This window comes from Hypomesus transpacificus, chromosome 14 (genome assembly GCF_021917145.1).
Source record: "Hypomesus transpacificus isolate Combined female chromosome 14, fHypTra1, whole genome shotgun sequence".
NCBI lineage: Eukaryota > Metazoa > Chordata > Actinopteri > Osmeriformes > Osmeridae > Hypomesus > Hypomesus transpacificus.
This window is the reverse complement of record NC_061073.1, coordinates 1,676,175-1,703,902: the sequence shown is the minus strand read 5'-3', so window position 1 is coordinate 1,703,902 and position 27,728 is coordinate 1,676,175. Positions and strand designations below refer to the sequence as shown.

At 42.2% G+C, this 27,728-nt stretch overlaps 1 protein-coding gene across 1 annotated transcript; it reads right to left on the bottom strand.

Moving 5' to 3' along the window:
- Positions 1 to 210: 210 nt before the first annotated feature.
- On the bottom strand, positions 211 to 27,658 carry poc1b (POC1 centriolar protein B). The gene is made up of 13 exons (XM_047034832.1): positions 27,334 to 27,658; positions 26,823 to 26,907; positions 26,507 to 26,678; positions 25,785 to 25,964; positions 25,557 to 25,664; positions 25,215 to 25,330; positions 24,966 to 25,099; positions 24,813 to 24,881; positions 24,363 to 24,515; positions 24,146 to 24,223; positions 2,350 to 2,619; positions 1,960 to 2,172; positions 211 to 1,753 (listed from the first exon to the last, which is right to left on the bottom strand). The coding sequence occupies exons 1-12, from the start codon at positions 27,361 to 27,363 to the stop codon at positions 2,008 to 2,010; spliced, it is 1,560 nt and encodes a 519-aa protein (XP_046890788.1). The 5' UTR covers positions 27,364 to 27,658; the 3' UTR covers positions 211 to 1,753; positions 1,960 to 2,007.
- Between the last annotated feature and the right edge of the window lie 70 nt (positions 27,659 to 27,728).

Genomic DNA, 27,728 nt, shown 5'->3' with positions numbered 1-27,728 from the left:
TTGTGAAGTCTGTGGGGGTTTAAAGATAATGTTTACCTTCCACTTCTCCGGCCCCTCCACTGTCTACCAGAGAGAGAACTGCTTTATCATGACCCATTACTTCCCCCTGAGCCCACACACCATTTCCATGCCTCATCACTATATAGTCACAAACATGACTACTTCTACTACTTCTTAACATACACTTTTTTTTTATTAGCCCTGAAAAGCTCTCTCTAAGCTGGATGCATTCTAATAGGCTGTGGGTCAACACAATCACCATCTGTCAGCCTCTACACAACATCAACAAGCAGTTCAGTCTCAAGGAAGTCATTAAAGGCAGATTATGAGCTTACACAGTTCACAACACAGAATATGACAACATATTGGAATTTATACTATGTGTATGTTAGGTTCCTTGATATGCAGTCCCTGGTTGTAATCGACATAATCAGTTACAGTGGAACATCACAGCACGTGTTTTTCAGTGACAGATTCCCAAGTCTAATGTTTCAAGAAACCCTCATGTTCCCTTCTCCAATCCCTTCTCCCACATGTGGTGAAGTGGTTATGTCCTTTGCTCTGGTTCTTGGGATGGTCATGGGGGCGGGGGCGGGGGGGGGGGGGGGGCAGGAAGGATGTGGTAAGGAGAGCAAACGGAGAGCAGTTTCTGCCCCCGGGCCCTGGCCACAACACCTCCGATCACATCTCCACTCAGAGAAACTAAAACATGGGGTCTCCCTAACTGTGGCACTTACTCTGTCTGTTGGGGAAATACATTGTGAATATATTTATATTGTGAATATATACACAAATTGTGAATGTATACACAAAGACATGGGTTGGGACTAAGATATGACAAAGATTGGGATAATTTTATACAAACTTTATAATCTGCATTCCCAATTCGAAATAATATAGTCCACCACGTACCCCCATCTGATATAGTCGTATAGAATATATACAGTATATGTACTGTATATATATGGTACAATAATGTGATACAAACACCAAAACAATGAGCTGACTATTTGACATACATTTAACATTTTAAAACTCTTCTCAGGCATACAGTGAATGATGGCTTGAATTTTCTTTTGTTAAATGAGTCTGCAAGGCAAATCTTCATCTTTTAATTGGTCATGCATTGTGTATTTTGAAATGAACCAATAATCTGGAAATCGCAAAAACAAGACTTCACATGTGGCTGGCACAAACACACAGGAGGGATTAGACTTTCACAAAGTTGGCGTTCCCAGTTGTTGGTAACATATTTAAATATGTCTTCTGTTAAAAACAGGGTGAATTGAATATGTAAATGAGCCTTGTGTGCATTTGTAGTCAGCACGCAATTGAAACAATCATCAATCAACAATCAAGTTTATAGAACAGACATTAAACATTTATTAGATCGCCAAATTATGGTAACATGCATTGTGCGCCATTACATATTCTTTATAGACATATTCTGTTGTGCATTTGTGTGCAAGTATGGAGAAGGACATGTACAAACACAAGATACTTGATATGCTTATAGGCAAAATATATAAATGTTTTTATTTATTTGTATAAATAGACAGTAAATCATTATTAAGGGAATCCATGTGTATAGACGCAAGAAAAAGTTTCCTTTCAAATGAACAAATGATGTATCTCAATCTTGATTCTAACCCCATTCTGGATTCAAGCTTTAAAATAAAAGCTAGTTTTTTGTGGATAGATGTGAATGTTTTTGGTTAAAGTCATATGGCAAAGAAGGAGACACCCAGGCTACCTGCAAACAGACAAAGAAAGAAAGAAAAAAGTTGTGCATTCAGGCATACGTATGTTTTCATACAGAAATACAGATGATGACCTGGAGACCACACATGCACACACAAATGATGACATGCAGAAACAAACAAACACATATGCACACAGCTGAAGACCCCCGAGCAGTCCCCACCACCTCCACACGAACAAGTGTGACCACCTACACACCTTGTTCATAATCCTTGTTCACAGCTAGATGCTGCAGTGTGGAGGGAGTTATCCCAAATGGGGGAGACTGCGCCCTGCCTCCTCTTCCTCCGCCGTCTCCCTCTCTCTTTTCTTCTTCTCCCCTTGTCCATGCAGGATTTGGATTTGGTTGTGGAGACACTCCTTCAGTTTATCCTCCGTCAGTGTCAGTCTCTTCTCCAACATCGACACATTCTGTTGGCAAAGAAAAACAAAACGTGGTCGATCGAATCGCTAAAACACGGCTTTCCTTACGTGGAAAAAATGAAAAAGAAGCAAAAGCAACACAACTATTACAAATACTCATTTGAGGCAGCATATTGGTCTGTAAAGAGGGTGGTTTTGGAACTCGCGCCAGGTTTGGACACTCACCTGAGTGAGGATTTCAAGTTGGTGGACAATGTGCTGTAGGGTTGTGTGGCACCCCGTGGGCATGGCCGAGGGCACCTCCTGCATGGTCCAATCCCCCGTCTCCTCTCTCCCCCCTTCCTCCGCCCCTCCACCTGGCCCAGACGGTGAGGGTGAACCCCGCCCACAGTCACTGGGCCCCTCACTGGGACCCGGACTGGCTACTTGTCGCCCGGGCAACCCGGCACAGTGGAAGTCAGTGTTCCCATGCAGCACTGGCAACCGGTTGACAACCTGGAAGAAAAGAAGGGAAAGGGCAGAATGTGCACTAACAGGATGTAGGCCAAATACACTGAATCAGTGTATCAGTGAATATCTTGTCTGGTCTTACATGCTTAATTAACCCAACTGAATATCCTTGTGGGACATAAAAGTTGAGTAATTTTATTTTTCATGCAAATGTCCATTAAAAAGCAATGCTAACTTCTGACTGAATGATGACCAAGCTTGACATTTTACAGGCTACTCTGGTTGGAGAGTATGAATGACCGAGAATACTCCCCTGTACGCCAACAGTCAAAAAGAGAAGAGAAAAAGTTTCCTGACACATCACTATAGGATACATAAACCGAAACGGTTTGACCTACGTGTGTCACATATTAAAGTGCAATACTGTGACGTCATATTAAAAAAGTCATTGCTTTTACATTACAAGTCCCTGATGAGGGTAGAGAGCTAGCCAGTGGACGATGGGCTCCTTTAACATACGTGCCTGGCAGACGCAAACAAAGACAATGTACAACCCTGGTGCCTGAGGCAGAGAAGTGAACCGTCCCCAACGGAGGAACAGAAAGGAAAACAAGAGCAAAGGAGACAGGAACAGGGGGAAGAGGAAGTAGAAGGAGGGGTCGGGGGTGGGGGGGGGTCACACATTCCTAACCTAATGCATGGAGGAATCGATTCCGGGCCTGCTTCCTGTGCACTGTCTTCACTTCAAAGAGCCGGGCGAAGGAGGGGGAGGACTGGAGAGCCGAGAGCAGGGGAAGGTATAAGAGGAGGGGAGGGAGGTCCATCCTGTCAGTGTGTGAATGGGAAGTCTGCCTGGGCTGCCCCCTCTTCCCCTATGTTCTGTGTTTTTTTTTTTTTTGCATCCTCCCACTCTCTCTGTCTTACTGACACACACACACACACATACACACGCACGCACGCACCTCTACCACATCTGGGCTACATCTGTTCAGCTCATTAGCGCACAGCAGACTGGTCTGCCATGTTACCCCTTCTTTCCACCTCTTCTTTTTAGTCTCTCCAGCAGGACGTTTTTGCCGTCGGACGTCAAGAGGGTACGGGATGCTCCATGACTACACGTGTCCACGTGTCAATCTCCTTCTCACAAACATGCACCACGCGCACACGCACGACTAATAACCTGTTAAGCTGCCAGCCACATATCAGCATTGTCACGGCAACCAAGGCCATCAGTGGCTCGCTGCCAGCCCAACTGGGCAGTCCGAGTGAGAGTGGCAAGCTGGACAAGAGGGTCATTGTGAAAACTTTGATGACATAACAGTGTGGCTGTACTCCAATTGCTAACACTGCTACAACATGGCTACAGGTACATCTCACAGTACTTGCCACAATTCTCCTTCTATATTACAGCTTTGTCTTTATTAATTTGACACTCGTTTGTACAGTTCGCTGGTTACCAGTATTTTTTTTGTCATCTGAACACATAACACCTGATGCCACAATATCTCTTTGGGGTCATTAAAGTACCCATCTTTCTACACTGAACTTAATGTTGAATCCCATTATCCCCTGCAAAAATATAATTGTATGCAAAAATACACATTTCAAGGCTTGTTCTACTATAAATGTGGAATATACTGTAGGCATACCAGTTGTTGATATTGGGGCATTCATATTATGTGATTGGTATGGTATGTTTGATGTGTATCCTTTGGGAAAGGAAAATATAATTACTTACTGCTCTATATGTAGGCAAGTATTGAAAAAGTGTGGTTTGTTTAGATTCTTGTAGTGTCCTGTGTTTATCACTGTCTGACTGGTAACATGTCCACAGTATCACAGTTTAGCTCCAATACTTTACGCAAACAAAATCGTGTCGCAAATATCTTGTTGGATGGGACTACTTGGATGTGTCATTTATTAATTGACTTATTCACAAGAAAAACAGTGTGTCCTTTTTTCATTTATCATGAATGTGTTCATAATGGCTTCATGTTCTTTTACCGAAAGGTGTATCATTTCAAAAGGTTATTAGCATGTATGCCATGACTAGCATCATTCTCTTCTTTAACCCAAGCAGAAAAGGCCAAAGAACTCAGCAATTAGGCCACTCAGCAACTAGTGAGCCATGTACGGTAGTCCTGGTTTACTGAAAAGAGCCCAGGTGGGCCACTCAACACTGGAAGATATTCACCCAGCTCCCCATCCACAGTATCCAGTCCCCCCATTCATTCGCACGGCCAAGTAATTTATCCTCGCTGGCCCTGGCCTCTCAGCCACTCACTAAGCTCTCCATCTCATCCCTCCTATTACCAATATTTATGAGCTACTTCAGTGAGGGCTCACTGAGTTCCCGACCAGACTAAACAATGAGACAATCAAAGCGTCTCAAACTGCTTCTTTTTTTCCTGTCGGCCGTATCCGTCCAGGAAGTAAGATATCAGCAAAGGCCCATGGCTGTATATTTTCCCCACTTCAACCCTAATTTACCAGAGTTCACATCAAGCTTATTTGGTTATCTGTTCTAGAAGGGTCTACTGTTTGTCCAGTTATTCAGAGTAGGTCAAAGCAAAACCAAGGAAGATTGAAAGATACTTTAATAAGATGAAATACAGCAGTATCTGTGTGTACAATATCTCTCACTCTGTTCGTCTTAAGCACGTAACAGTATGTCAGGACTGAAGAGGCTTCTCGTTCCGCTGATGGGGAAGAGAACATTTTCTGGTCACAGGATGCCATGTAATGCCATTAAATTCAAGCTTTTCCCAAACAAGGAAATCCTTATTCAAATCAAAGGAGGCATTAGTGGCCCCTGACCCTCCTAGACTATCACACTCACAAACACACGCACACACACACACACACACTCACAAACACACACACACACGCTTGAGGCTCTGTGACATCATCTTGTCCTGTTGTCAGTGACAAAAAAGTTTGAAAACCTCATTAGAACAGGCTCACTGGAGAGAGATGCAAAATACTGTACTAAAGGCTAGTTGTGATCGTGTGTGCTCTCATATGTCATCCACTTCCTGTGTGGTAGCCACAGCTGTCCCCCTGCCCTTTGACATTTAACAGGAAGTCAGGGAATGGGTAAGGCTCGAACAGCTCTAATGCTCCGCTTCTGCTATAATGCTGTAAGGATTACAGACTGATTTAAGTGTGCATGCTGTAATCATCCCCTTCTCTCTTTCTAAAACATGTCACTGGCGGCTCTCTCTCTCTCTGTGTCTATCTCCGTTTCCCTTCTTGAAGGTCTCCCGCAAACATCCTTCGCCCCCAGGACTTTGTGTCTTGGTGCACTTTTGCACCATGTACATTTTGAAAGCGAGAATCGGAAACCCAAAATGTGAGTCATGAGGTTGCCAGAGGAACTGTCTACTTCCTCTATATCTCTGCTTTGCTTCATCTCTCCCTCCCTCTCCCTCTCTCTCTTCTTGCCTCCCTCCGTCTATCTCTAACCTTCGTTTCATAACTCGGCACCGCAACCGCCCACACATGCTGACTGAAACATCCGGTTTCAAGCATACCATCAACCTTTTATCTGTCTGTGTATTTTGTAACCGTCAGTGGGACTGGGCGGTTAGGTCTGTTTGCCTCGAATGAGAACATGAAATAAGTCACAGCAATAAAAAAAAAAAAAAAAAAAATGCACTGAGACGCCATGGTTTGATAATAGGTTGACTGCTGTCTCCAACCTCCTGTGTGCACGCCCACGCACATACCCAACATTGCCGTTCACGAGTAGCGAGGAAATAAAGAAGGAAGGGGTGCGGAACGTGCTGACAGAAGCAAGAGACAGAGGTATCTAGCCCGGGAGACAGACTGAGGTGACATGAGGCTGAAGATGGGTTATCCCTGACCCATTTGCAAGGGCATGAATGAGAGTTTCTTGAGCCGCTCCAAGTCACAGTTGGTGACTCACAGCCCCTGCCAGTGCGCAGAGCAACACAGGGGAGGCTCCGTCTCCCCTGACTGGCCCTGAGGCAAGCAACTCAGACACAGTGCAGAAGAAAACAGAGAGATCCTAAATAAGTACATCAATAACTGTGATTGTGTTTAGCATGTGTATGCGTGGTTCAATGAAAACGGTAATGCAAAGGGCTGCATCCACGTGAGTCATCAGGAATGGAATGTAAAATGTGTATGTCAGACTGGGGCATTGGCTACTGTATTTTTGAGATTCTAAATATTCTATTTTGTCGTGACCTCTCCTATGACTTTAACACTGTCCAACCCATAACCCTCTCCTGGATCAGTGAGGTGCTACATTACTACACAGTACTCTAAGAAGCAACAACCTTGTGAGCCACAAGGTTTGTGTGGAACCTTGTCAACATTTGTATCATTGAATATTCATGTTTTTCTTCTTTGTTTTTTTTGACCTATTAGCTAGTAGATTTGGCATTATTCAATTTCACGCCTTGAAATGGTAGCAACATTCCAAACCAGTTGTTTTACTGCTGGCTGACGGATGTTAACTGGGCATCCCTCCCATGCGACTGGCTGGGTTCCAGATGAACCTCTGAAGCCCCGCCCCCTTTCAATGTTGTGGTTGGATGAGTCATCGTGGATGGGAAGCGGAGGTCAAGTCTCCCGTGTCTGGCTGCCGTCCCTGAATGTGGAACTCACACATTGCGACTGTGTCTGAATCACAGTTAGACTCTAGCGCTCAGACGGCTAAAACGCAGATAATGAGTGACAGTCAACGGAGTGAGGAAGATAGACGTAGTTAGAGGGAAATGACTCCGCATTCCAGAAGACATATATCAAATACTCAAGTGAATTTTCACTCGCAGCAAAATAAGATGGTGGAGACATTAACCTATAAGGATGTTTAAAACAGGGACATGGGTGATAGCTTAACGTGAACAAAATCAAGTTGGGCATCACGGTGTTGCCACGACAACCACATTTTACTCAGCTGTCACACGAGCCTGGGAGAATCCGAATCTGTCACAAATCTCGCCATGAGCGCGTGCGTGTGCAGGGGGAGATGCTGGAGACAATGGCAACAGAAACAGCTATGAGGCGCGTCTGTAATGCATCAGATCAGGAACATGGCCTTACATTAACATTGGGTTGACAAGTTGGACATGGGGCATGACATCTGGCTAGCTCTGAGCGGCTGATGTTACAGCCCTCCCAGCCGGAAATGAATAATGACTGTAGTCCGTCTGCCTGAGAGTGGAAGATGTGCTGGATTGACAGTAGGCACAGGTACAGTTTAGAGAGGTAATATGTGATCTGGTGGTACTGCAGAAGCTCACATAGGAACATCAGAGATAGACAATACAGAGCTTGGCTCAAGCCAAGGACAAACACTTCCCCTGCTGCAAGAATGATGTACTGTAAGAGATCTAAGAAGCTCATCTATCAAACTTAAGGAAGGTCATTGGCTGAATATAGTATTTGCACTGGTTCTTTCACCAAATGGGTCCCAGGGCACTGGTTTATGTAGCTTATACACCCAAGCATCATGTCTCATGGCAGTAGTCACCTCAGTTAATCAACATCGGTGCCACCAGATTTGCAGGTCTGTACGTTAATAAACACCCATTCTGGTTTAATTCCATATATGACATTTTTGTAATGAATGATTATTCTGCCTCAGTTTTGCAGGGATAATTCTACCTTGGCTTTGAATGAGCTGAGGTTATTAGCTACAATTGTTGCCGTGTAGACTACACAAATGACTTACTATGGTTTAGCCTGATTTCTATTGCTTAAGGTATCTTTAAACAAGGAGTTACAATCAAATTCACAAAAACGTTTCTTGGGGGGTATACTGTAATTAAAAAAATGGGAACGTGTGAACAAGTTATAGTCAGGTGAAGTCCCTATCATTCTGATTGGATTAAAAGAGCATGCTGATTGCTATTAAAGTGGGGACTCTGCATATATTTGATGTTTTTGCCAATAAAAGCCTTTAAAACATGAAATGTGTATTATTGTTGTCCAGTATACCTCAGAAACATGTGAAAAAAGTATCTAAAAATACTGGACCAGCTAATTTAGCAAAACACTAAATTTGTTATTGCCAATACTTTTGGCCACAACTATAAAGAGTCAGTTAGTGGTAGTCAACATGTAATCAGACAGGGAAAAGAAAATTCAATTGAATTCAGAAAGATTCCCTATGTCAGATTACTTTCAGAGTGGGTTTAGCTATCCACTTGCATGCCAGGCCTTCTTAATCCTTTTAGGTAATGGGTGATTTTTTCAGTTCCCTTCCTGTATTTTTGCTCTTCCACATATTTTACTGTTGTCAGCACTGTCAACCTCCTCTCTTTCTTCCTCTTCCCACTTCTGCTAAATTATCTCTTTGTCAGTCTGTGACCCATAACATGGATTTCACTGTCTGGAATGTGTATGTGTGGTTAAATGAAAACGCTAATGCAAAGGGCTGCATCCACGTGAGTCATCAGGAATGGAATGTAAAATGTGTATGTCAGACTGCAGCATTGGCTACAGTCTGACAATCTTTTTTAAATTTTGCCCATTGCTTCTATGGACAGAAATATGTACTTTAAAATGTAAATATGTGTCTACTTAATACATTTTCATCCATTTACAAGTTGAAGACACTTCAAATGCTCCAATTCATATAGTTGTATTAAGTTCACAATCCAATTAATTACTTTCAACGTTGGGGTTTGAATGTTTGAACGTGTAAATGGGATTGACTTCAATTCTTGGCTTGGCTCAATGCGGCACGATGGCTTATTTTTTTCAACATATTTATTTTCAGGGGTCAGCCATAACAACTGCCATGGGGCCTTTCTAAGCGGATATCATATAAGCCTAGCAGACACAACGGTCAGGCCATGAAGTGGGAATACTGATGCCATTGTCTATAAATTATACAGTCTACAAAGGATTTATACTAAACAGTATTATGGAGTGACACAGAAGAGATTGCTACTTTGTGCCCCAGCTTGTGTTCCATGTGCTCACTGCTAACAGTAAACTGTTGTTGAAAATTGCAGCACGTGTAGCAAACGTGATAAGACAGATTAGCCTACTAAATAGTAGCTTTTGCTTTTTCCCATGTTTCAACAAACTGTAATATTGATTGTAATCCTCATCTATCCTGTTCCACAAAGTAGTTACTCACATGGCGTTGTGTGCAGGGCAACTTGACATGAGACAATAAGCACTCTTTTTCCAAATTCAGGGACTAAAAAACCAAACAGCATTCACATTCTAAGCACTCTTTCTCAATATAGGCCAACATGTACCTACACCTATCACGGACCGCCTCTCAAAGTGAGAACTCACCTGAAGTGGGTAACATTTGAACCTACTTTTGACCATTTCTGTTAGTAGTGTTTTTTTACATTGGCAACTTCGTATTCCACATCAAGTGAGGTGTTTCTAGAATGAGCTTGTCATGCTTTTGTGTGAGGTGCTAGATAAGCATCATGCTGCATTGTCAAAAAGCACGATTTGTGCTAAATACAGCACATTGGCATTTAGCGATAAGACAGATAAAAACTGTTTTACTTGGGAGGTGCTTGAGTAGGCTTTCTTGGAAGAGAAATAAGACTCCTACTGAAGAGAGTAATCGCTAAAACTGGTGGTTTTTCAGACACACTTTCCCACCTAAGTCTGAAGCGGAGGCAGATCCTTTAAGCGAATGGTCGTCATTGTGCTTTGCAAAAGATTAGCCCACTTTAAAGCCCCTTATAAAGTTTTATTCAATTTGAATGGACACAAAGTCTACACCCATTAACTGAAATCCCAAAGTGTGAGTCGTAGGACGGGCTTTTAGGCAACAAAGCTCACCGACACGCAACTACTCAACAGTTGGTGGGAAAACCGAACGACACGTTTCAAAACAGCTGCCAGTGTTACCCTTTTGAAACCAACAACCAGGTTTCAATGTGGGTTTACCAGTAACATATTTTTCAAAAGGGGGAGACATAAAAACCCCAATGTAAAAGCATATTTTAGATCCGCATTGCATATGCATTTTACTACCTCCTAATTATTCTCAGGCATCACTAAAGCAAAAACAGCCAATACAAGAAGCACTGGATTTTTTTTACTTGTGCTTGTGGAACCGATGTGAATCGGTTAAACTCACTCCTTAGATATAAATGCAGTCCACCACGCCAGTGAAAAGCTAGCTTCTTGTTGGTGTAGCTGGCTAGTAGTCGCGAGGATCGAGTGCCAGCAAGGGGAAAGATTGGGATGACTTCCGAGCAGCGCGACTACGACCCGTTACGCTAGTAATGAGTTGGATGATGTATGGTAGTAACAAGCACACAGTTTAAAATGTCAAGTAATGGTTATTTGAAACTATTAAGAGATCTGAGATTAGTAGTGAGACAGACAGCGAGGAATATGAAGAGGAAGGAAAATAACGGAAAGGTCAAATATTCTACAGAATGAACATGTGACGACATTTGCCACCAGCCATCAGCAAATGAAGAATGGGGGAAGAAAAGCTTTGAATGGGGAGGTTGATTGGCAGGTGGAGCTCCAGGGGGTGAGAGGTCATGCTGGGCCTCTGCCCTTCACTGTGTCAGTGGGGGGGACAGGAGAGAGCTGCTCCTGGCCTCGGCATTTGCAAGAGGACTTTGTGGTGCATCATTAAGGACTCTGTGGCACACACCGCCTCCTTATCTTTTATTGAGTGCTTTCTTCAAGACTTACCAAGTAAAGGATTCACCAATAGGTTGGTAAGGAGTGGTATGTCCATGTATGTGTTTGTGTGGTAGATGGGAAATAGTTGGATGTGTGGCGAGAAAAATTGATTTCTGCAGAGAAAGAGGCAATGCGACAGAAAAGCCACAGCATGGAGGTGATAGTGGGGTTGTTTACCCCTCCACGGGGGCGCATGCTACATTTGTTTCTGTCGACGTGCAGTTAAGATGAAGTATGCTCACTGCTGCTGTCTTCATGGTATGCACACAAACTAAACCCTCGTAACAAGCAGTACAAACTTATGGGAGACCAGCTAGAATAACAAGCTACAGTACTAGGCTTCAGAACGGCGAGTCGCAGGGTGCTTCCAGTTGGAGAGCTAAATATGGCTGACATCCACTGCTAATATCCCACCCCAACAACAGGATACTCTCCTACTAGTCCACATTCCCAAAGTGCAGGAGGTGTCTGTGCAAAGAGATTTTTAACAAGTCGTTTGTGCATGTGGGGTCAAATGTACTGACACTAAGGCAAAGTAACTAATCCATAAACGTTAACATTGATCTTCTAAAAACTTTAATGATGCAATACCAACATGTCTCCCATGACCATTATAACAGCTCCAAATGTTTCTAAGCTTTCAATATGTGATTCTCACCTATGTTTACTGTGGCCAAGCGACTGAATCAAATATATCCGCAAAATCTTTCTGGAAGAGCTTTCCCCACTGTTGAAGTCTGGGCTGAGGCCACCAAGCTTGTACAGCAAAATCAGTAGTAGAAATGCAGCTAAAACAATGATGGACTGAATCATGTCAAAAAGCGATGTAGTATTTTTTTAGGTGACAAAGGTTAAAAAGGTTTTAGCGCAATAGAGCACGCCGTCAAACTGTATTTTTCTAAGGACATTAGTAATGAGTGACAACCTGACCCTTCTGCCAAAAAGGTGAAGGAAGGGAGTTGTGTTTATCATTCAATGCAGCATCAGAACAGAGGGTATTACCTATGCCTTATTACCAAATAAAGAGTTCTTGGGTATGCCTCTAAAAGCTTTGCATACCTGGACTTGGGCAGTTTCAAAAAAAGATTTCAAGCGGAATATAATCAAGCTTTCCTAGATTGAATGGGGAACATTGGTAAACTGCAATCATGAGATCTCCATACAGATTTTCTCTCAGGTTCCAAGTCTGGACTTTAGCTGGTCCTCTTATGGACATTCTGAGTTTTTGTGTATTATGGAACTGGTTTATTTCAATGATGTATCTATGTGGGGCCTTTTAATTAACCTTTGGAAATTTTAGGCAAGCTTTCTCTTTATTCTGTAAATCACTGGCAGTCAAAATGTTGAATACTTTATACCTTTTTCTAAATGTTTTAATTTATTTTTGAGCAGGAACATTTGAGTAATTTGTCTTGGTTTATTTTGATTTTATTGAATTTGGCGAACCTGGTTCAAACCATGATCCAAAACAACCCACAAGTCAGAATTGACACACTCCAAGGAAGCCAAATGCAGCTGGTCTAGATGTGCATTTAAGAAAATTAGTCTCATGAACAAAAAATTTGAAAACACATGTCATAAAAACACATGACTCCTGTTCAGGAAAATTCCATGAAAAAAAGGTAATTTGATTCTCGGGGCCTAATCTGATTGATCCATGCTAAAATAAGACATCAGTATGTTGCTTGTTATTTGTGCATTCTGAGTGGTTGCCCTCACATGTGCCATTCTGCAAATAACCCTTGGAACATCATCACAAGGTTCTCTGAAAAAGGTCATGTCATCAATTCCAAATTGGGCCTTTGAAGTGGTACTTATAATTCTCTACAGAAGACAAAAACTTTCTAAAAATACACTGGTGGAAACAGAATAAAATGGGTGACTTCCTTTAATTAGGATCAATTACAGCAAGCAAAAAACAATGGTCACAAGGGGAACTAGACACAAAAGTGACGGGGATAAGATTGAGTTTTTCTTAGTTTTTTACAATAACTTCCGTAATACTTTTTCATTATATTTAATCTATATCTATTATGGGTACAATTTTTCCTAATTTATATAAATACATATATTAAGTAATCACTTAATACATACAGTGCCCTCCAAAAGTATTGGAACAGTGAGGCCAATTCCTTTATTTTTGCTGTAGACTGAAAACATTTGGGCTTGACATCAAACGATGAATGTGAAACCAGAGATCAACGTTTCAGCTTTTATTTCCAGGTATTTACATCAGGATCTGATGCACAAATTAGAAAATATCACCTTTTTGTTCGAACCCACCCATTTGTCACGTGAGCAAAAGTATTGGAACATGTGACTGACAGGTGTGTTTTGTTGCCCAGGTGTGTCCTATTACATACATTATTCAATCGATAAATACCACTGAATGTCTACACTCAGGTTCAGATTGGGTAAGATAGGTTTTGTCTATGCAGACTGTATTCAGAGGTGAAAACAACATGAAAACCAGAGCGCTGTCTTTGGGTGAAAAACAAGCAATTGTGAGTCTTAGAGAAGATGGAAAATCAATCAGAGCCATTGCAGAAACATTGGCCATAGCCAGTACAACCATTTGGAATGTCCTGAAGAAGAAGAAAACTACTGGTGTACTAAGTAACAGACGTCGAACAGGTAGACCAAGGAAAACATCAGCAGTTGATGACAGAAACATTGTAAGAGCTGTAAAGAAAGACCCTAAAACAACTGTTAGTGAGATCAGCAACAACCTCCAGATGGCAGGAGTGAAGGTATCACTATCTACTGTTCGCAGAAGACTTCATGAACAAAAGTACAAGGGCTACACCAGAAGATGCAAACCACTCATTAGCAAGAAGAATAGGAAGGCCAGGCTGGAATTTGCCAAAAAGTACAGAGATGAACCTCAAAAATTCTGGGACAAAGTTTTATGGACTGATGAGACAAAGATTAACTTTTACCAAAGTGATGGAAAGGCTAAAGTTTGGAGAAAGAAAGGAACTGCTCATGATCCCAAACACACAAGCTCATCTGTGAAACACGGTGGAGGTAATGTCATGGCTTGGGCTTGCATGGCTTCTTCTGGGACGGGCTCATTAATCTTCATTGAGGATGTAACACATGATGGCAGCAGCAAAATGAACTCGGAAGTCTACAGAAACATTTTGTCTGCCAATTTAAGGAAAGATGCAACCAAACTGATTGGCAGAGCCTTCATCATGCAGCAAGATAACGACCCAAAACACACTGCCAAAACAACAAAGGAGTTCATCAGGGGCAAGAAATGGAAGGTATTAAACTGGCCAAGTCAATCTCCAGACTTAAACCCTATAGAGCATGCATTTTACCTGCTTAAGAGGAGACTGAAGGGAGGAACCCCACAAAACAAACAACAACTGAAAGAGGCTGCAGTGAAAGCCTGGGAAAGCATCAAAAAGGAAGAATGCAAAAGTTTGGTGACATCAATGGGTCACAGACTTGCTGCAGTTATTGAAAGCAAAGGATTTGAAACTAAATATTAAGTCTTATTCACTTAAATATGTTTTAAGTATATCTGTTCCAATACTTTTGATCACATGACAAATGGGTGGATTCAAACAAAATGTGATATTTTCTTAGTTGTGCATCAGATCCTGATGTAAATACCTGGAAATAAAAGCTGAAACGTTGATCTCTGGTCTCACGTTCATTATTTGATGTCAAGCCCAAATGTTTTCAGTCTACAGCAAAAATAAAGGAATTCGCCTCACTGTTCCAATACTTTTGGAGGGCACTGTAAATGAAATAGGTGAGTGCAGGAATGAGGCTGAAGGAGGGAAAGGAAAAGCAAACATGCAATTATAGAAAATATCTGGACAGAGAAGGTAATATGCCATTTGGAGAGGTGTAAAGTACGTGTCATCAGTGTGTGTATACATGCATGTAGGACAGTGGAATCTGTTCAAGCTATTTGGACAAAAATCCAAAGCCAGGCATGATCACAGCTTTTATGACACACAGACCAGCCATCCTATTCACACTGTAGCACACTGCAAAAAATAACAGGTGGGACCAACAAATGGAAATTTAGCAAACAGTTGACCACATAAATAAAACACACACACTGGCGGGAGGATTGAGAGAGAAAATACTCAAAGAATGGTAAGTACAGCAAAATTAAGCAACTTCCAATTTCATAAAGCCTCAGAAAACGAGGCAAAATGCATCAATACACAAAAAGTTGCTGGAACAGGAGGGGTCACTGAGGGATTTACTGAGGGCCAAGCTGCGTTGCTCAACAAATGCCTACTAATCTGCTTTCAGTTTATACCTAACATTCTGCAAAGCACCTGTGGGAACTCACAATTTACTATAAGCTGCCTGCCATTTGCTAATTCCCCTTAAGTAAAACAATAGGAGTCCCAGGCTAAACCAGATCCTTTTCCAGATCCAGACTTGGAGCCATCGAACCTTTCCTGCATTCCCACACATACTAGTCTAACTGCCACCAACAAAAAGATAATCAGATTTAATTGAGGGAATTTTAAGTCCAATACCTTAACAAAGAAAACATTGGTTAACAGAACTTTTTCTGTATGTCTATGGCAAAAGTAAAGCAGTGGCCATGTATAGATCTGGTATTTTGACACAATCTTGACCTGGATACAAATTAATCAAAATAAGAAACAGAACTCAAAAGTAATGGTTAGTCTGTAGATATCAGGGGGATAAAACAGGTAATACGTTTCACATTACTATGCAGACCATGAGCAATTTTAAAGACGGTAAAACACATTGAATGAAATTCTCAGGATTGGTTGCGATCGGAAAGTCTCATGGATGGACGTGGGTAGCTGATGCGTTAGCAACAAGTCAAGACAAGGGGTCAACTGAACTTGGTTTTTGCTCTGGATCTGGACTTATTTGGCAAAACCATTAGGGATTGACTTGTGGGAAGTTCATTCAGGACTTGTAGAACCAAACTTATTTTGGACAAGGTTTTGGGTCATGGGAATATCATACAAGACTGTTGGGGCACAGATGAATGACTTCCTAACAGGTGGTCTGTTGGACAGTCCACTGATGATGGCTTAACCTGGGACTGAGCCAGGGTTGGGTTTCATTCCATACCTCCGGAGAGACCATGACCCCTTTGGGCTCCTTCCTCTCACAGGAAGTGAATTTGTTTCCCTTTTGCAGAAAACTTCAATCACACCACACACAATTTTCTTTGTAATATGCTGTACTTGCTTTCATTATCCGACTATTTTACGATCACTAAGCGTATATCGACAGTTTGATACAGAACATTTGACACGATTCCATCAGCTTCTTGTATCAGTATAAATGTGAATAATGACGGCTGGAACATGCAATGGAAAAACTTAAATTCCTTACCGACCCATCTTAAACATGGACCTTAAAAATTCCCTTTCCCACACAACAGAAACAAGTACAAGAAAAACTATGAATAATATTAAAAATAAACAAAACCCACTGTAAGAGCCATTTGAAACCCTTACGTTCTCCAAGTGCACCTGTTGTTTGATACCTGTTAACTGACCTTCACCTGTCAGCTATCCTCATCTGGAAAAACATTGTTTGTTGGAGAAAAATGATCTCAAAAGAAATAAATAAAATTCTTGTCTCGGGGGTTTGTCGTGCAACATATTGAAAAGACCAATCCATGGCAGTGGCAGAGTGGTGCTTCATTTGATCTCCCCACACAGTGCAACAGGCCACAGGCTCTCAGCCTCCCACACTCACCCAGAAATAGCACCATCAACACAGGTAGCCGGTTTTCACACAAAGCCATAGATACAGCAATGGATAGGGTCAGATGCAGACAACTCATAAATTCAATAGGACACAAATAACTACACTAAACGCGTGACTATGTATAAATCAATCTAGACCAACAACCCTTGCCTTACACATTAGGGTTTTATTGTTATACAAAGAGCCCGACCATGTCACATGTACCGGTGTGCAACTGTCTGAAACAATGAAGAAGAAGAAAAACACACACACATACACAAGCAAACTTACTTATATGACAGTCTCCTGTGCTACTGTACTGAATAAGCTAAATCGAGGACAATCCCAAGAATCTGATTCATTAGTTCATTAGAGCCGGTCCAACCTTAATGATTAGTCATGTTTATTACGGTCCTGCAACGCCCACAGATTTTGGTTTGATTTCATTTTAGTGTCAAACCTTTAGCTTTATTGGTTGCTATAAGAATGAGAAGTTTATTTCAACAAATATCCCAAAAAAGTGCTTCTCAACAACATTACCTACCCTGCGTTTAATTCGTGTTTACATTTTGGGTTTTGCCCAAAATGTTGGTCCTTGTAAGGACCTCATGTGACAAAGTGACATCCGGGTTTGGGCATTGATTGTGACGCATGTGTTGTTGTTGTAAGGAACAGAGAGAAAATAACTGACTTGTGAATCAGAAACACATTCAGGGGATTAAGGAGATCTCTCAGTGTAGGAGCATTTCATTGCAAATCAAAAGGTTTTGGTTCAAAGCTCATACGAACCTATGGATAAAGGCGTCTAAATGAATACATTATTATATTAATTTACATTTAGTCATTTAGCAGACGCTCTTATCCAGAGCGACTTACAGTAAGTACAGGGACATTCCCCCCAAGGCAAGTAGGGTGAAGTGCCTTGCCCAAGGACACAACATCATTTGACACGGCGGGGAATCGATCCAGCAACCTTCTGATTACTAGCCCAACTCTCTCACCGCTCAGCCATCTGACTCCCATTCATATTATTATTAAGATATAACAATGGTAACACTTTACAACTTCAGGATGAAACCACCACTATTATCAAAACATTCGGGAGATGTTTTCGTTCCATTGTCTACCCCTCTCACCTCAGACACAGCAATGGCAAGCAGGAAAACACAAGTGCATAATTTGCCTTTGAGATGTCCCCAATACCTGTAATAGACCTGTGCACTCTATTTTTAGCTTTGCGCACTGACTGACTGTCAGCGAATTCTCAGCAGAGGCCCCTTGGGGCACAGCCTGTGCTTTTGAGAGAGCACATTTAGAAAGAAAGGACATACAGAGGGGAAGTCTCGCACAGGGAGAACAAAAGGTGAGCATTGGGCTCTTAAAGAGCACGTTTAAAGGCATGTTATTGGACACCCGACACACGGGCTGCACAACCGTTGAAGGGTTCACATTTAGAGATCAGATGGTAGCTAAACTAGGTGATTCTAAAGAAGAATCTAATAAAGCTTCGGCAGTATGTCTCTGATCCAATTAATATACAAACTGATACAAATAGAAAAAGATAATACTTGTACCTTATTGGCCAGGAAATACGACCAATTGACAGAGACTATAGAATATGAAAAAAGGAGATCAAGGCTTTTTATTGACTGAAGTAGAAGTGGATCAGATATCAAACATGCTTGGATTTTGAGAATGATATTGCATCACAAACACAAGGGAGCACATACCGTAGACAGCTCTGGCAGTAGCTTTTATTGGTGTGCACATTAAAAGCAAGGGCTCATTGGTAATGCCTTGGAGTAGAATTTATACCAACAAATCACAAAGAAAAAATGAGTTCAGACCACGACATCTACATACAAAGACAGTGAGGGAAAACCATTAGAAAGGCTTTTTCGTTCCAAGTGACTTTATCGAGCACAGCCTTCAAGCATCAACGGAGTGCTTTGAGCGGTGAGCATTGCGTAAGGTGTTAAGATAGAGTGTCAGAGAGGACGAAGGGGGCGGAAGATAGGATAAGAGCAGGAAGGAAACTAAGAGAGAACCCTGCTGAATAAGTGATAAGGCTTGCCCCTGCTGTATCTTTCATGAGTGCGATCATGTTTGGACGCTCACATGCCGATGTGGCCACCGGAGCCCAGGGTTGCCGGGTGTCTGACGACAAAAGAGACGTACTCGGTGTCCCGAGACAGTTTCCGTTTTGACTCCCCTGTCGCCGACAGATCAAGCAGTTAGGAAATGTCACGCGACGTAACCTAATACTTCAGCAAACGCAAGCAAGGCCATGGAGTTCAACACGCACACACACCTCCTGAAACAAAAGACATACAAATGCAAAGTGTCCAAATCCCTGAACAAAATCAAGGGAAATACTCTGAACATTTAAGGCCTCAGGTGTCCGAGTGTATGTGCTTCACTCTCCCGCTGTTAGGAAATCTCTGAAAGCTCTTCTGGTGGAAAGTAGGCCTCCCTTGGAACAGTGTCTATCTTTAGCCATTTCCGCCATGCCTTGTCACTCGTGCTCTGCTACAGCACTTAAATCTGCTATCCACACCTCCGAGCCATCCAATATTCTGTACTTTCCTGAACAGGAAGGAAGGAAGGAGGCTCTGGCAGGTGCTTATACACAGACATATAGACACATACATACACACACACACACACACACACACACATAATATGATCTCACACACACAGACACTAGCACTTTCTAATGGTTAGATGGAAAGCCATACCACAGAACTCTTCATATACACAGACAGACATTAATAGAACCATGTTGGTTGGAGATGTCTTGTCTGATGAAGCCTGATTCACAGCAAAGACTTATGGTAGCCAGTACATGCAACTCAAGCCCAAACATTTGACATCTAATAAAACATGCACGTGTCATATACATTTTTTGGTTGTTGCTTTGGAGTCATTTCACGTCAGGGCTTTTCACTTGACGTGATATCAAATGATTATAGGCCCTGGCATTAGATGGAAACCAGGTACCACAGGCTAACAGAAATGCACCACTTGCCTTTCAGGTATCCCCAACACCTGTAATAGACCTGTCTGGCTGTATTTAGCCCTATGCCTTGACATTGTAACCCTGTCTCTTCTCTCACCGTCAGCTATGGAGACTCGAGTGCAGGCTGTACAGACATCTCTGAGAAGATAAACACTTTCCTTGATGGGGGTCTTCATAAAACATTAATAATATCTTAATCTTCATGTATTACAGCTACCTTCACAGGTCTGGTTTGAAGTGTAGTTTTAAAACAAAAGTATTTTTCACACCCCAGCACCAAAAGAATGCAATGAATGGTTTCATTCATGTTTCCTTAATGTTTAGGAAGACCTCTTTCAAATGTAGTGTTATATAAACTTCAACTTGGAGTCTGGACAACTTGTACTCTACAAAGTGTAAAGAAAAACTAAATCTAAATCCACTGAACACAAATATTCTAGCCCTGGCTATGGATTATAAAATAATTTTAAAACATTACTTCATTCAGTTAAGTTAAATACACACACCAGTCATTGTACTGACTTCAGTCCCTCGACTTTCACTAGTTCTCAAAACTTAACATGAAAACAAGCCTGTTCCTGGAGGGATGGTGAAGTTTGCCTCTTGACATTTTTACCTGTGAACTTGAATGTGTTCAGCACAAGACTCCATTTCGAGGCCACGGGGGTCTACGCCTATATCAATGGAGCCTGGGAGGATTCCCTTTCCCCTCCCTCCTATAGCGCCTCTGTGGTCCTGGGTGAGATGCTGACAAAGCTTTAGCTGCTAACCCATCCATTCAGAAGCAGTGAACCCAGTTAATGCCGCAAGCTCACAGGGCTACTTAATGGCCAATTCCAAAGTGAGCAGGGGATGGAGAGGGGGAAAGAGATGGAGAGAGAGAACGAAAAGGGAAAAGAGCAAGTGAGGAGAAAGCACCAGCGGTGAACTACGTCAAGGTCCCAAAATGCGTCACACTACATACAAACTCATCCCACCAAAAGGGAAAAGAAGCGCAAACAACGCAAACAATGGCGCGCGCACACTCCGTCACGGACATTTATGCACAGGCAAGAGAGGGACAATTCAAACTTTCACGCATACTTCCTTTCAAACACACACACATTCTACAAGTGATATACATGTCTCATGAATGCAGAGATTGGCTGCAGTGCTGCTGCCCCCGGCCTGGACCCATGCTCCGCTGCCTATGCTGGCAACCATTAGAAGTAGAGAGGAAACACCGATTCAGGGCGGAGGGAAGGTGCTCATGGGAGATGGGAGAAGATGAGTAAAACACACAGATGTTTGCTCTGGTCCTCCTGTGATGGCACGCTCTTAGGAGCTTGGGGCCAGTTTGAACCTCAGCTGGCTTGTTAAGACCTTGGCTCACTGAGGTCAAGGGAGAGAGAAGGGATTGTTTGCGCAAATCAGTGAATCTCAGTTCAAATAGTGTAACATTTGCATGTCATAATTTCCTTTTTATTTTCCATTTTTACAGGCCTATGGGGCTAGGCCCCACAACAGATGGTGCTGTAATGCTACTGGCCATGTAAATAGTGGTGCCTGGTTTCCTCCAAACATGATGCTTGGTATATAGACCAAAGAGTTCGGATATTTTGCTTTTATCCGAGCAAAGACTCTTATTTCTCATGGTCTGAGAGTCCTTTAGAGTCCTTTAGTAGACGCCAAGTAGGCCGTCATGTGCCTTTTACAGAGTGGTGGCTTCTGTCTAGCCATTCTGTGTGTATACATGTGTCTGTGTCTAGCTGCGAGGTAGTCAACGTGAGACAGGCAGAGCGGGAATCTATTATTAGGATTGCTGCACTCTGGTTGGGGGGGGGGGGGACCCAGGAGGCTTTGACACAGGCACATGTATTCCTCCCCTCTCTCTATTCCTCCCTCCATTCCACCCTCTCTCTCCCTCTATCCCCTCTCCTCATGCCCCTCTCTCCCCGGCGGGTATGGGCCTCCGCTCTGCCATGCATGGGTGACTCTCAGAGGGAGCCCGGCTAACGCCACCTAACACAGGGTCAGAGATAAAGAAAAGGGATCAGAGAAAGAGTGGGAAAGGGGGACAGGAAGTGATGGAAGGGGTCAGAGAGCAAAAACGCTGTCGGGGAGGGGGGGTGGGGGGCTGAATGAGAGCAAAGGGGGGAGAAAGAGTGAGGGAGGGTAGAGGTGGAAAGGATGATGGGACACACAAAGAGTGTACCCTAACATGAAAGACAAATGGTACTTCAAGGTGCTTTAACAACCTACAATTAATGAATGAGCTTGGGGCATTAATACAAATGTAAAAAAATAAAATAATTATATATATATATGTGTGTGTGTGTGTGTGTGTATACTGTTGGCACATTGAATACCTCATTTCATCAAAAGACATTCACACTAAATTGTGAAAGGCTGCTTTGCTTTTGCGTGTGTGGGAGGAACCAAACAATCTGACCAGTCCAGAGAGTGTGCAGTAAAAGCCCTCTTCTCTTTAGCGTTCAAAAGCAAGGCTGTTGTTCTCTCTGGTTGGACATTTGACAGACAGGTGTCAGGGTGACACTAAGACAGCCGCCAGAGATGGTTACAAAGATGTTTGAATGCAGAGTCCAAAACACTTTTGGTTTGCCTGCCTGAAAGACATACTTGTCGATGACGCAATCATCTATCTGCTAAAAGAACCATTAACATCTGAACAATGCTGGCCCCAGTCACAGTACCTTACAGTCGACCTGGGTGGAAAAACTGAGATATGCACCCAACACTGTTGCCCAGTTTAAAAAGTTCACTACGACTATACGTTCCAAGCAAGTTTGGTCTTTTGGCGTTTGTAAAAACATTACTCAACTTGTTCTACCAGTCTGTCATAGCCAGCTCCATCATCTATGCAGTAATATGCAGGGCAGAAATGACATCAAGACAAATGATATGATCAGACTCAACAAGCTGATGAAAAAAGAATGGACGTGTCAGCTCTGACAAACTGGACATGACTACAGAAAGGAGAATTCTTTCCAAGCAACATACTACAGTGGATAATGCGCAGCAACCCCTACATGACACACCGTTCAGACAAGGACACCATTTCTCCAAGCAACATGGTGCCTGAAAAACAGAAATCCAAAGGATTCTAAATTGAATGTGAATTTTCATGCTCATTAAGAAACATTTACACACTATAAAATCTACCACAATTCAAAAATCAAATTTAAACTTAACAACTAAATAAGATTTGGATGTGCAGAAAAAAAAAAATGGTGTCTTTTTTTCTGTTGGCTTCAGTTTATTGCCTAGCTTGACTTTTAGCTCATCCTTCTCAAGCACGGTAGTCGGGTGCTTCTTAATGTGATGTAGCACAGTGCAACCAGGACTACTAAACTGAAGACTAGCATCACACAATTTAAATTTGGCATTGCCGCCATTCTGGACTCAAAGTTCCCACACCGAGCTTGGTATAGCACGCATCATCTTTTACCTCAGACTGCTAGCTAGCAAAGCCATTAGCCGTGTATGCAAATGAACCCATAGAGCGACATACATAACCGGAAGAAAAATTGTCTTGGTGGTTAATGGATTATTGGATTAAAAGGTTAACCCGTTAATATCCCTAATTCAAATAATAAGATCATAAATTAAAAAGCTAATTCATAACTCATAAACAAGTACAAATATCAGAAAAAAAACTACATTTGAAGACAAAAATTGAAACACGTGTTGTACTGTTTACTGCTGTGTCGCAGTCCCTTCCCCATGGCATTGTGGCCTCAGTCTGTACATGACCCACATGCATTTGTCAGAGAGCACACAGAAGGTATTGAGCAGTCCCATTTGTTGAAATAAAAGACTGCCCTACACTGCTTTCTAGTGGCCAGTAGACTAAATACATAAAATAAAGATTAGACGATATCTTGAGCAATTACGTTTTCCATTCATTGGTGATAAAATACAGCTGCAGTAAACTCATAGAAACATAGACAATACTGATAGTAAATGAGTTTAATTTGTGTGTGTAAAATTGAACCCGTCTACAGTAGACTGTTCCTATGGCTCATCGGTAAGAGTTTTACTGAAAGTTTAAAGGAGGACCTTCATTCCTAATCTGAGTTGTTGCAGGGGACGTTGACTGACAGAGAATCAATAAAGATGAGTTGTCTATGTTTGGACAATCGGTAGTGCCTTGTTACCTATTGGCTGAGATTGCAAGCTTACCATAGAGGAGTAGAGTGTCTGGTCCACATCTATGACATCAGGGTCTGTGGACTGGGTGTCTGCCACAACGGGATTGATCTAGAGCAATGGTCCCATTGCAATATATTATACAGCAACATGTTCAAATGCAACTCCAGTTACTACTTTCAAATCTTTAGTATGCCTATAACATTTAACAGGAATAATAATAGGAAAATATTTGCTTTGGAGCTCTGACCTTTATGGCCCCAGACTGGGAGGAGTGGAGGTGGGGTCCTCGGGGGTAGATATCCAACAGATGAGGGGGGGGGTCCAGGCTGACCCGCTGGCTGTGCTTGCTCAGAAGCTCTCGGTAGTCTATGATATCAAAGTTGGTCTTCCACACCAAAACCTTAAATTAAATAAAAAAGGGAATTATGTAATTTTGTCAAGATTGTCCATCTGTAAATTTCCATCCGTAAACATCTCTTTTGGTCTCAAATAAATATGGTCATGAAAAATGATTATACCTTTTCTTTTTTACTATTTTACATTATAAGTAATGTCACCAAGAGTTTTACAGTTGCCCTACTCTAGATCAGAGACCTGAGATTCAAATGAAATCCTCAAAGAAGACCAGTATAAACATCTTATGGACATAGTTACAATCAGATCAGGTCTTGTGTTGTGGTAGTGGAGACCAGCTCACCTGGGCATCTGTACCCCCAGAGGCAAAGAGCTCCCCCCCTCGAGAGAAGGCCACAGCGAAGACTGGACCCTGTATGTACAGAGCACAGCAACAGTCATCACGCATGTAAAATTCATAAAGCAAACTGCTAATTGGAAATAATCCTGGCGCTACCTTGTGGCCATGGAGGGTATAGATGAGGCGTCCCTCTAGTAGGTCCAAGATCTTCACCATGTTGTCATTTGAGCCGCTAATTAGGTAGTTACCCGATGGATGGAAGGAAAAGCAATTGATCCCCGCACTGTGGACTGTTCCACGACAAGAGGTTTAGATAAACAGAAATTATTACTTGGCACAAATTGCAAACAGAATCACGTTTAACTAAAAGTAACGTTGTGGCCATCTCTGTAGAAAGTTGGCTACCTTGGTAATGTTGAAGTAGTTTGTTAGTTCTTAAATCCCAGATTTTCAGGGAGTTGTCAGATCCTGAGGATGCTATGCAGGTACCACTGGAGTTGAAGTCTACACATGTTGCTGACCTAAACATGGGGTATGAGAGGAAGCTATATTAATGAATGGGGGTTCATTGAAACCACTAAGTAATGAAAATGTTTTGTATGAGCACTTATTATTACAGCAACTACAATTGTCCCAAATTTTTTTTCAAAAGTTTTGAAATGTTTGTGAAAAGTACACGTATGAAGTTATTTCCAAGACCTTCAGGATAAAAAAAATTATATGAACATACAGTATTACTATACCTACCCTCCATAGTCTGTGAAGCTGTTCACACATTGTTTGGTGGAGGCATCCCATAGTCGGACCGTGCGGTCATCACCACAAGATGCCAGAAGACGTCCGTCGGGAGAAAACCTGCAAAGAACAGGAGGAAATATTGAAAAAGCTGAAATAAATGAAAAATAAATATTGAAAGCATGCTAATATTGAAAAACAACAGATCGAAAAAACAACAGAAACCATGTCAGACATTACCTGGCACAGCGCACCCAGTTAGTGTGCTGGTTGAGGGAATAGAGGAACCGGTGTCTGTGGACGCTCCAGACCTTCACTGACTTGTCGTTGGAGGCCGTCACCAGCTTCTGGCCGTCGTGAGAGAAGTTAACACTTCGCACCACGGCTGTGTGGGCTTTAAAAACTGTGGACTCTCCTTTACTGAAAACAGAAACACTTTGTTGCAGGGGCGAATCTAGGTTACCACCTTTGGGGGGGCTAAGCCCCTAGATAAAACCTATTATTTTTCCTGTGACCCAGCAAAACGAGGGGGGTCTGGGGGCATGTTCTCCCAGAATAAATTTGTGAAAATATTATTTTAAAAAGGGTCCTCTAGTGGGTTTTAGAGAAATTAACGCATTTAGATTTAAAATATGAAAGAAAAATATTTTATTTTTTTATATAAAACCTTTTTGGGAGGCTAATGAAACTTTTGGGGGGGCTTCAGCAGAGGGCTAGATACGCCCATGCTTTGTTGAGAAGCTGTTTACTTGGTATGTGTGCAAGAGTGTGATTTTACTACCAAGTGTCCAACTACTGTTTGTCTGGCATCGTGTCACAGCACAGTTTGAAAAAGCCTACACCAAACTCTATTAAACAAGTTAGCTTTTTAATGTGTGCCAGCCAAGTAAACTGCGGCAACTTAAGAAGAACAGTGATTTCCACCCAACCTTGAAAACAGAGCTGCTCTCTTTAAAACTCACATGTTAGGGGTCCACAATCTGACTGTCATGTCCCTGGAGGCAGATACCACAAGGTCACCAAAAGGGGAGAACTGGATCCCAGTAATAGCATCTTTATGCCCCAGAAAGCGGAAGGCCCTGGCCTTGGGACTCAGGTTCCAGATCATCAGGGACTTATCAGCCGACCCAGTGGCTAATGACAACAAGGAGAAAAAGGAGGAATTATTGGAAAGTAGAACTGGGCAGCATGAGAGTAATACTACTAGCCTTTAATGGTGAGATAGTATGATAGCATGCAGATTGTGCATAGTGAGAAGCAATAGGACTGTGATGTTACCTAGTTGCTTGTGATTAGGGCTGAAGTCTACGCAGGTTATGGCATCTTTGTGGCCTTTGAAATTGCTTTGAAGGGTTGGGTCGTCCTGCAGAGACCATATTAGTGAGCTGCGTCTCATGCCCCATCACCCCGCCCTTCCGATTAAGAGGAAGCTGCCATCTGACAGCTAAGGAATTTCCAGTCAATTAATTTCCCCCATTGACATCCCTTCTACACGCCCACAGCGTCAGCTGCTCACTTAAAACGTCACATTTCTTTTGTTCATGCTCCAGAATACAATAATGGCACTGCTCATTGAAAAAGTATACCCAACTATAAAATAAAACCTGGTATCTGAGCTGTGTACAACTAGCGCCATTGGCTAGTTGTCCAAATGAGTTGCTAATTCGATAGCTACTGTACTGCTAACGTATTTGCTAGCTAGCTCGAAATAGTTTTATCTTTCACCATACTACTGCAATCAACTTTGAGCTTGTGGACAATCACATTATTTCTAAAACATTATCCTTACCATAACAGATGCCATTGAGTGCATTGACATCAATAGTCAGCATAATCCTTACACACTTGCTTTTGGAAAAGCAAAACGGAGAAAGTTTGCCATGTACTCCTCCATCTTTCAAAGGGGAAACAATGCGCGCTTTAAGTCTGTCAGACTGTGCTAGTCGAGTACCTAGTGAGTCTCATCATCAAGTGATTAGAAGTTGTACATTGATGCTATATTATTATTAGTAAGAAGGACTAGAAAATAAAATGAAACATTGGTTAAATGGGTAGACTAGCTAGATTATCTACATAAATTCAGACCAGCGCTGTGCCAACAGCAAGAAAGTATCGTGAGGGAGGAGCTAAGCGTCTTCTGCTGCTAGGCAACTGGTACAGCAAACTGTAGAACGATGGATTTCG